Source organism: Triticum aestivum, chromosome 3B (assembly GCF_018294505.1).
Source record: "Triticum aestivum cultivar Chinese Spring chromosome 3B, IWGSC CS RefSeq v2.1, whole genome shotgun sequence".
NCBI classification, from domain to species: Eukaryota; Viridiplantae; Streptophyta; class Magnoliopsida; order Poales; family Poaceae; genus Triticum; species Triticum aestivum.
This window is the reverse complement of record NC_057801.1, coordinates 804273598-804284089: the sequence shown is the minus strand read 5'-3', so window position 1 is coordinate 804284089 and position 10492 is coordinate 804273598. Positions and strand designations below refer to the sequence as shown.

The 10492-nt window shown below is 45.2% G+C and overlaps 1 protein-coding gene and 1 non-coding gene across 2 annotated transcripts; both read right to left on the bottom strand.

The window, feature by feature from the left end:
* Positions 1–5610: 5610 nt before the first annotated feature.
* TRNAK-CUU (transfer RNA lysine (anticodon CUU)) lies at positions 5611–5698 on the bottom strand. The gene has a single exon. It is a non-coding gene; the product is annotated as a tRNA-Lys (tRNA).
* A 387-nt stretch (positions 5699–6085) lies between these two features.
* Positions 6086–10091, bottom strand: LOC123072552 (non-specific phospholipase C2). Its single transcript, XM_044496128.1, has 4 exons — positions 9404–10091; positions 7006–7523; positions 6741–6920; positions 6086–6637 (listed from the first exon to the last, which is right to left on the bottom strand). The coding sequence occupies exons 1-4, from the start codon at positions 9979–9981 to the stop codon at positions 6321–6323; spliced, it is 1593 nt and encodes a 530-aa protein (XP_044352063.1). The 5' UTR covers positions 9982–10091; the 3' UTR covers positions 6086–6320.
* Positions 10092–10492: the final 401 nt, after the last annotated feature.

Here is a 10492-nt window from a genome sequence, read left to right as displayed (position 1 = left end):
CTCCTCCTTTCATTCTCGAGTGCATTATTACACCAAATTGTCTAGCACACGGGAATGAAGGAGAAGCTACCCCCACGACGGAGTGGATGATGGAGTGGGCTCCTAGATTTCTGCATTCAAAGTAGGAGTACTTTTCCAATATGAGCATTCAATAAGCAAAACAAAATCATAAAATAAAGTATTATTTAAATTAGCATGCATTCATTTATAAGCAAAAGTACATCATCTCTTGTGTCCATACATCGTCAAATATTATCACTAATACTCCTAGAATACTATCATACATATAGCATCACTAATACAGCTAGAACCGTAGCGCCCGACGGGTATCGTCGCGGGCGGTGGATACCCAAAGATAAAGAACCATCACAGGATCATAGCTCCAGTGCGATCACTGAAGAACCTGCCAGGTATAGTCGAACCTGCCCTCCAATGCAACCATGTAGCGACGGACGTGCTCGTCCTCCTCGCTGACACGGTGACCTACCACCTCCGCGGTGTCCGGAAGCCTCGGCACCGTCACTGGCCCATGCGACCGCCACCAAACAAGAATCGGGTCAACAACGGGTTGCCTCCTCACCAACCTACGTCCCCCGGAAGGTAGCACCTCCCAATACCAGCCCGGCGGAGCCTAGTCCCGAACATGGCTCTGATCAAACAATCCTCCACCGCCGAGTCGACGACGACGAGGATGCGGGATAGGCATCGCCGACGTCGATGCGGGAACTACTTCTATATATATAGTTAAATAAAGTAGTTTTATTAATTAAATCAACTACTTCAACTACTAAGCACTAATATAAATAAATAAAGTAGTACTTACTAAAAATAAACTACTTCTATATATAGTAAAATAAATTAGTTTATTAAATCAACTAGCTAGTTCAACTATATATGAAGCACTTACTATAAATAAAATAAAGTAGTACTTACTAAAAATAAACTAGTTTAACTATAGTTCTATTATTTTTCTAACTAATTATATTAAACACTTTCTCTTCTTATTTTCCTTTTTCCTCTATTCTAAATATGTACATATTCATAAATGACTTTGATCATGCACAATTTTCCTATACATACACAATAAAATTCTATGAACAAAATTACAACAGAAAAAAGTCGTAAAAATTCTATGAACAGAAAAAAAATCATAACAAATTGACATATTCGATCTTTGCATATATACGAACATACAAACATGCGTATTCAACAACAATATCAACAAAAAAAACTATTAACAGAAAAAAAATATAACAAAATATGAACAAATTACACAATATGAAAATAAATCTATGAACTACACATCTAAATTACTACACATCTAACAAAAAAATCTATGAACTACAAAAAAATCTAACAAAAAAATCTAACAAAAAAACCTAACAAAATCTAACTCAATTAAGTACACATCTAAATTATACTACACATCTAAATTAACTACTACATCAAATAATTAAATGAGCAAAAAAATCTAACAAAAAAATCTAACAAAATTGGGACGGGGCGGGGCGGGGCGGCGACGTACGGCGTCGGGGCTGGGCGGCGACGGCACGGGGCGACGATGGCGCGGGGCGGCGACGACGGCGCGGGGCGGCGACGGCGTCGGGACGAGGTGGGGCGGGGCGGCGACGTACGGCGTCGGGGCGGGGCGGCGACGGCGCGGGGCGGCGACGGCGCGTGGCGAGATGGCGCGGGGCGGCGACGACGTCTAGGCGGCAAGGGACGGCAAGGGACGGCGTGGGGAGACGATGACGACGGCGACGGCGAACCGGAGACGGGCAGCCTGGCGGCGTCGGGAGCGGGGAAGAAGGAACTGAATCAAATTTTTAGGAGTCCTGCTTATATAGGCAAAGCATTGGTCCCGGTTCATAAGACCAACCAGGACCAATGCCCCCTTTAGTCCCGGTTGGAGCCGCCAACCGGGACCAATGGCCTCTTTTCAGCAGCCCAAAGGGCGGGAAGCGGCGGCCTTTAGTCCCGGTTGGTGGCACAACCCGGGACTAAAGGGGGGTCATTGGTCCCGGTTGGTGCCACGAACCGGGACCAAAGCATCCCTTTGGTCCCGGTTGGTGCCACCAACCGGGACTAAAGGCCTTGTGCTGCCCGCGTCGCGGCACGAAAATTTAGTGCCTCCTCGCTAGCTGAGGGAGCTCGAGAGTGGTTTATAAGCCCCAGTCCCGCTGTCCTCTCGAGCTCCTCTCCACTGCAGGCTTACGGGCCTAAAATCACTCTCTGTGCTTGTGGGCCTGCATCCTGGCCCTAGTAATGGGTTTCTAGTCGTATGCAGGCCGTGGTGGCCCTCTAGGTGGCACTTTTTTTTTAATTTTTTCCCAATTTTTTTGCTTTCTTTTTTGTTTCTAATTACTTATTTATTTTCTTTTATGATAATTCTTTTTGCTTTTAATGTTTTGAACAGAGTTCTAATTACTTATTTATTTTCTTTTATGATAATTCTTTTTGCTATTAAAGTTTGTAAGAAAATTCTAATTACTTATTTATTTTCTTTTATGATAATTCTTTTTGCTTTTAATGTTTTGAACAGAATTCTAATTACTTATTTATTTTCTTGTATGATAATTCTTTTTGCTATTAAAGTTTGTAACAAAATTCTAATTACTTATTTATTTTCTTTTATGATAAGTCTTTTTGCTTTTAATGTTTTGAACAGAATTCTAATTACTTATTTATTTTCTTTTATAATAATTCTTTTAGCTATTAAAGTTTGTAACAAAATTCTAATTACTTATTTATTTTCCTTTATGATAATTCTTTTTGCTTTTAATGTTTTGAACAGAATTCTAATTACTTATTTATTTTCTTTTATGATAATTCTTTTTGCTTTTAAAGTTTGTAACAAAATTCTATATAATTTTAGTTTCAATAATACTAGAGGTTTATAAAAGCTTTTTAGTTGATTCCTTTAGTACCAGTTCTAAGGCTGTTACAAAGGCATTTTATTTGCTACAGGTTTTAAGGCTGGTGCCCCACGAGCACCTTTTAGTACCGGTTCGTGGCATGAACCGGTAAAAGAGTTTTTTAGTTGATTCTTTCTGCAGCTGTTTTTTAGTCCCACCTTACCAAGCGAGAGGCACTCGCAGCGGTTTATAAGCCCTGAGTGTAGAGACGATGAAGGGAGAAGCGCAGTGCTCACCTGCACGTTGGCCTGAAGCTAAGTAACGTGCAGGTGAGCATTGCGCCTCTCTTTCATTTTGGCATGGTATATGTAGGCATATCATTGGTCCCGGTTGGTGGCATGAATAGTTAAAATTTGAATTCTTTGAAATTTGTGTGAATCACAAGTTTGCGATTAACTTCACTAAAAAATGAGCATAGACGCGCCTATAGAGAGAATTCAACCTAAATTCATAATAAATTTCTATGAATTTCAGAGAAATTCAGTATGAATTTAGGTCAAATTCCCTGTATAAGGGCATCTATTTTCACTTTGAGAGGAGCTCAACAAGGCAGAGAGGGAGGGGCTTATAAACCGGTGTGCACGCCCTTCTGTTGGCGAGGTGGGACTAAACTCTGACCGCAACAAGGACCAACCCTTTAGTCCGGTTTGTGGCATGAACCGAGATTAAAGGGAAGCCTTTGGTCCCGGTTCAAGCCACCAACCGGGACCAATGGTGGTGGGCCTAGAGTGAGGCACATTGGTCCCGGTTCGTCCCACCAACCGGGACCAAAAGATCCAGACGAACCGGGACCAATGGCCCACGTGGCCCGGCCTGCCCCCGGGGCTCACGAACCGGGTCCAATGCCCCCATGGGTCCCGGTTCTGGACTGAACCGGGACTAATGGGCTGACCCGGCCTGGACCATTGCCCCCTTTTCTACTAGTGACCCCCCCTTTAAAAAAACAAAAAACCCACCGCCTGCGAGCTGCTGACGCGTGGCAGCCTTTTGGTCCTGGTTGGTGTTACCAACCGGGAGTAAAGGTCCTCCTGCCTGGGCGCCCCGCTGCGGCCACGTGGAGCTCCTTTAGCCCCGCTTCGCTTAACTAAGGATTTTGGGCTTTAGTCCCGACCCTTTAGTACCGGGACCCCTCTGAAACCGGGATTAATGGGTCATTTTCTACTAGTGATATTATTCATGCATCTCCATATAGTCCAAAAGAATGCAGAAACCCCCACCAATACCAGATTCTTAATTATCTTTGAAAAACTTATAATGCAAGCACGAAAACAAGTGATTAAGCTGCCAGGAAGATTTGTCAAATCGAAAGCTCATTTGAACAAACTCCAAACCATTTAGCAACTAAGCGTTTGAAAAAAAAAGATGAACAATACCACAAGAAGCACAACATTTGTTTACCTATCCAACCTCTCATCAGAAAATTGTCTTTGGTTAATATGCTCTTCTTAACCATCAACAATAGAACACTTCAATTTTAGGAGCAACTTTTATTTTCCACATATATTTCTGTTGGAAGCCATTGTCTATAATAACAAGTTTTCTGTAAAATGATTTTATATGAAGACACCATCAGATGTCAAATCCACCAGATGGTATCTTTTTTGTTGGACATTGTAATTTACTCAAGATGCAAAAGGCGATTATAGAGATCACAACTTTAAATATTTTTGTTTTAACTTTCACTTTTATGACGCATATCACCGGCTTTTTGTTTTTTCTGCCTTATCCCACCTAATCAACGATAAAGTGGGGTTATTTAGATTTTTTTTAAACAACTTCAACTATTTTTTTCCTATTAAATCAATATTGTAAATTCAAAAAAAAAAAAACTTGGACGCCCACCTTGGGGCTCGAACCCATCAACAATATGCTCTTCTTAACCATCAACAATAGAACACTTCAATTTTAGGAGCAACTTTTATTTTCCACATATATTTCTGTTGGAAGCCATTGTCTATAATAACAAGTTTTCTGTAAAATGATTTTATATGAAGACACCATCAGATGTCAAATCCACCAGATGGTATCTTTTTTGTTGGACATTGTAATTTACTCAAGATGCAAAAGGCGATTATAGAGATCACAACTTTAAATATTTTTGTTTTAACTTTCACTTTTATGACGCATATCACCGGCTTTTTGTTTTTTCTGCCTTATCCCACCTAATCAACGATAAAGTGGGGTTATTTAGATTTTTTTTAAACAACTTCAACTATTTTTTTCCTATTAAATCAATATTGTAAATTCAAAAAAAAAAAAAACTTGGACGCCCACCTTGGGGCTCGAACCCATCAACAATATGCTCTTCTTAACCATCAACAATAGAACACTTCAATTTTAGGAGCAACTTTTATTTTCCACATATATTTCTGTTGGAAGCCATTGTCTATAATAACAAGTTTTCTGTAAAAAGATTTTATATGAAGACACCATCAGATGTCAAATCCACCAGATGGTATCTTTTTTGTTGGACATTGTAATTTACTCAAGATGCAAAAGGCGATTATAGAGATCACAACTTTAAATATTTTTGTTTTAACTTTCACTTTTATGACGCATATCACCGGCTTTTTGTTTTTTCTGCCTTATCCCACCTAATCAACGATAAAGTGGGGTTATTTAGATTTTTTTTAAACAACTTCAACTATTTTTTTCCTATTAAATCAATATTGTAAATTCAAAAAAAAAACTTGGACGCCCACCTTGGGGCTCGAACCCAAGACCACGAGCCCCAAGACCACAAGGTTAAGAGCCTTGCGCTCTACCGACTGAGCTAGACGGGCAATGTTGGCCACATTAGCAAATCAACCCTATTTATAAACACACATTGTATAGGTTTTTTCCATCAATATTTGGCGATGCCAGCATAAAGTACTACACTCGGAAATTCCCCATTGGGAAGCTTTTTGAGCAGACGAACACCGAAAAGGTAGGACGCAATTAGGCACGAGATGTTTCCAACCCAGGTGGCCAAGGTGCCCACCGAGCTAGGATCCTAGATCCTAGCCTCCTGACTTTTCATGGCTTTTAGATCGACATGTTAATTAGCTTTGGTAGTCATGTTAATTAGCTTTTGTAGTCATGTATAGCTTCGGTAGTCATGTATATTGGCCCTGCTTGATGACGATTCATAAACAGCATGCAGGAAGGCTGCATTTCCGAATGCTGACTGGTGGAATGCTGCATTGCTTGTATTTGTATACCACAGTACCAATGTTTGGTTTTTCTACAGCCCATGTATTGCCGAATCCATCCGGCCTACAGCAGTTCCATCCCATATAGCACGAGCACACCGTATGGTACTGGCTAGGCTACGTACGCTGGCTGATCTTCTATGTGTAGAGTGTAGTGCTAGTAATTGTTTCCCCAACATCAATCAATTCCCTATGTATGTATGTATGCTCTCTAGGGACGATCATCTTGGTCTGCAGTGGAGGTCCTGGTGGTGAGGGAAGGCCTCATCTTGACGATCTGCTCCTCGCCGGCGAGGCCCATCCTCTTTGCCGACATGCCGGCCTCGAAGAAGCGCCGCACGGACGACCTCATGTAGGAGGTGCCTTCCCTCACGTTCATCCTCTCCCTGATCCTCTCCTGCAGGCTGCTCAGCTGGTGGTCGCCGTTCAGCACCGCCGCCAGCTGCACGATCTCCTGCTGGAACGAGCTCAGCTTCGCCTCCTCGTTCGCCTCCGTCTGTCGGATCCTCGTCGGCGTCGGGAGTTGCTCTGCACATTTCATATCTTTCATGGATAAGCAGACTACTCATTGCAAGAGTACAAAGCAAGCCAAGTGGCAATACCATGCCGTATGCTGAACTTGACGAATTACCTGGGCAGTCTGTCCTCGGTTCAGTTCTGGTTTGCACGACGCCTTCGAAGGTCCCAGCCCACGCATCCCTTTTGGTCAGGAAATCCTGTGGCAGATTGAACAACTTCTTCACGGTTGCGGGGATCGAAGAATGCTCGAATTGCGACGTCGGGGTTGGACTTCCATTCGGCCCATGCATAACTGAAACCGAAACAAATATCAGCAGCGAATGTACATCGAGCAAATCTAGCATCCGTTTTCATATAATAACAAAGTGATGACTGACCTGTTCCCTTCTCAATCCATGGAGAGATCAAGATGGCCGGGACGCGCACCCCTAACCTGTTGAACGTGAAGCTGTAAGGCGGCGGGCCGACGATGTCGTCAGGGCTAGGTACGCCGTCGACCGGCGTGGGCACATGGTCGAAGAACCCACCATGCTCGTCGTAGGTGAGGACCATGAGCGTCTCGTTCCACTGGGGGCTGGCGCGGAGCGTTTCGTAGATCTCCTTGACGAACATCTGGCCCTGGTAGACGTCGTGGGAGGGATGGTCGTCGTTGGCAGGGTGGTCCTTGGAGTCCATGTAGTGTTGCTCGATGACGGCATAGTTGGGCAGGGAGCCGCGGATGGCGTGGTCACGGAACGTGTTGTGGAAGGGGTGAAAGTTGAGGATGTACTTGAGCTTGCGCAGGTTGCGGTAGAAGAGCACCGCCGGCACGTCCTGGAAGTAGACCCCGAAGGAGAGGCCGGCGTCGTGCACGTTGTCGAAGATAGTCCTCTGTGGGTACCCCTTGGCCAGCAACCTGCATACGTGCAACAGTATTGTCAAAGGACCGCTTAGGGTAGCTCATGGTGTGCTCTCTGTTTCAGATCAAGTGGGGTTTGTGAGAGAGTTGCCCAAAACTATTTCCTTTGTGTACAAGATAACATTCTTTTTAGCAGAAAAGAACACAATTTTTAAGGGGAGTGTAAAAGAAAACGTATGATCTGAATTCTGAAGCTTTAGGGGCGCTGAATTTTGTTCTGCTCATTCTGAAGCTGTAGGGTAAGCCCAGTGATCCTTTTGGTCCCACGGTTCAGCGAGGCGGGCCAGTGCCCAGAGATCGCGCGAGTACTGCCATTTCTCATCAGTTTCACATGGACGCATGATTGATCGTGCGCACCGTCCTCTCTCCTATGGCGATTAGTTAATTGATGATTGACGAGCCGATCGTACTAGGAGTAGTGCTAGTGCTACTAGCATTAGTTATTCTATATAACCCTGTTTGATTAGCCGCATCCAGCAGCAGCAGCGTGAGTGCGAGTGATGTCCGGAGCGTGACAAAAAGCAGAGACGCAGGAAAGCAACGCGTGGCCCATTATATACATGCAAAGGAAGATTTGGCAGCCGGCATTTGGGTTCCTCGTGTCGGCTAATCACAGCCGGCCTCGTGTCTCGCATTAGACACTGTAATAATGTCAGGCCAAAGCTCTTTTCGCAACGAGCGTTCCGCTTTGCTGCTCAACCAAGGAAGAGGAAAAGCACTCGGATAAGAAGCTGCCCTTGCCCTACACAAAACAGGCATGAAAGCGGTACCACTCCACTAGTGGAAACATTTTCGCAAAGGAACAATGTCCATTCTCGAAAAAGGAACAATCTCGGAACAGAGACGAGGAAGGTATATTGCTGGAGTAGTTTTCAAGTATAATACATAGTACCTAGTGTCCGCGTCGCGGTTTTTTCTTCTTCATAAAAACGTTCTTATATTACGAGACAGAGGGAGCAGGAATTATTTGGTTCGACGGCCGTGTGACAAATGACCCAAGAACAAAATGATCCCTATGATCTTCTAGATAAGTACTCACTCATGTATGATTAGATTGCTGTCCGATATCCTATAGCCTTTGCAGGGTTTGGGCAAGGAGAAACCTGCCGACAAGAACATCATAGTCTCCATACACTGAGAATGCTCTGTCCCGGCCAGACATAAATCAAATCGGCCACTCTGCTTCACACTAACGTCAGCGCAAGCTATAGTAGTAGTAGCTCCTTCCGGCAACAGGCTAGTACGTCTGGTTGTGCATGCTGCCACGTAGTATTACTTTTGACCAAAACAAGACCACCGATTTGACGACCTCCTATTTAACCAGTGTAATTCAAATAATTTTGGTATTGCATTATTAGGATGTGAGCATGGTCTAGAAACCGTCAGAATTGACTTAGGCTTAGAAAGAACAGTCAAGCAAATTATACTCCTCCCTAAAAACACAATTAGACTCATAGTCCTAGTTTAAAAAAACTAACCCCAAATATAGCATCTACTATTTTTTGAAAGAAAATATGGCATCTATTAAATCACAAAGGTTCCACTACTGTACTTAAAAAAAACGTGTCCATCGATCGTGTGCGTGCTGCTAATACGCAACTCCGTCTCGTATAGAGCTAGCGAGCACTTTTCTACAATTATTAGCAAGATCACGACATTCTTGTTCCTATATATCTGAGCGCGCATCATCCCCAACAACCCACCATTAATAAATCTATTTTGTTCTTCTTGGCGACCAACCCACCCCTCTCCCTCCGCAATGCAGGTTGGAATCGAATCCAATCCACCGCGCGCGCCCACGCACGCAACGAATCAAGACGCATTCGCCGGATAGATAGATAGATAGTAGAATTACTAAGGCTTGAAGGAGGGCGTACTCTGGGTTGTTGCTGGTGGCGCCGCCGGAGGTGCCGGAGTGGACGAAGAGGCGGTTGGGCTGTGTCGACGACGGCACGGACGCGAACCACCGATCGCACACCGCGAACTGCGCCACCAGCTCCCGGTACACGGCCACGCTGTCGGGCGCGAACCCGTTCATCACCGCCTCCGTCATGTTGCCGCCGCCGATGGACCGCGCCTGCTGCACGAACCCGTTCATCAGCGGCGGCCCGGACGCGTCGTCGGACCCGAACACCTGCTGCCGGATCTCCTGGTACGAGTGCCCCGGGTCCGGGTCCACGAACTGCGCGCCGTCGCCGAAGTAGACGCGCGGCCCCGCGGAGGGGTCCGACGCGTTGGCCGGGTTCCACTCGGCGCCCGTCACGCCGTCGATCGCCGGGTTCAGCCGCTTCATCCACCCCAGCATGTGGTCGAACGACCGGTTCTCCATCACCACCACCACCACCGTCTTGATAGGACCCGCGAAGGCGACAGCGCCGGCGCCGGACGAGGCGAGGACGAGCAGCAGGGCCATGGCGGACGCCAGGAGACGGCGCTGCGGCGTGGGAACCGCCATTGTCGGTCGACTGATTGGTCTGTGTGTGTGCGCGCAGGTGCAGCGCAGTACGGCAGTAGTGGAGAGTGGAGGATTTTGGGGGAGCTCGTGAGGGAGATGGACCCCGCCCGCCTTGTGGGGTGCTGGTGGTGGGTGTTGTCTTTTTATCGTGGACGACGGTGGATGGGGTCTACATGTGGACGGGCCAAATTAGCTACGGCCATGCAGGGCTGCCATGATGTAATTTTTCGTAGCTAAAACAATTAATCTTCGTTAATTAATTCCTCCAAATCTACCAATGGGTCAATGAAATTCCTTTTGGCATATCATAACCACGTTATGGATATGGACTGTGCTATTCGAACCTAGGTCTATGCAATACCTATTGAGCCTAATAACCAACTAAGCCGCCTTTTGTTGTTGTCTATTGTAGGTAAACAATGTTATTTAAACCTTTCTTATTTCTGCCATATCAGAAAATAAATAAAGTTTGGCTTGGTAACTTTGGCATGATCAGCATGATAATTAGGGT

Excerpts from the sequence above, each read along its gene's own strand:
- LOC123072552 (XM_044496128.1), bottom strand. The coding sequence starts at position 9,981 with ATGGCGGTTCCCACGCCGCAGCGCCGTCTCCTGGCGTCCGCCATGGCC. Across the intron at positions 7,524-9,403 it reads GCCACCAGCAACAACCCAGA|GTTGCTGGCCAAGGGGTACC; the intron begins GTACGCCCTCCT and ends GCACGTATGCAG. Across the intron at positions 6,921-7,005 it reads ATGGATTGAGAAGGGAACAG|TTATGCATGGGCCGAATGGA; the intron begins GTCAGTCATCAC and ends TTTCGGTTTCAG.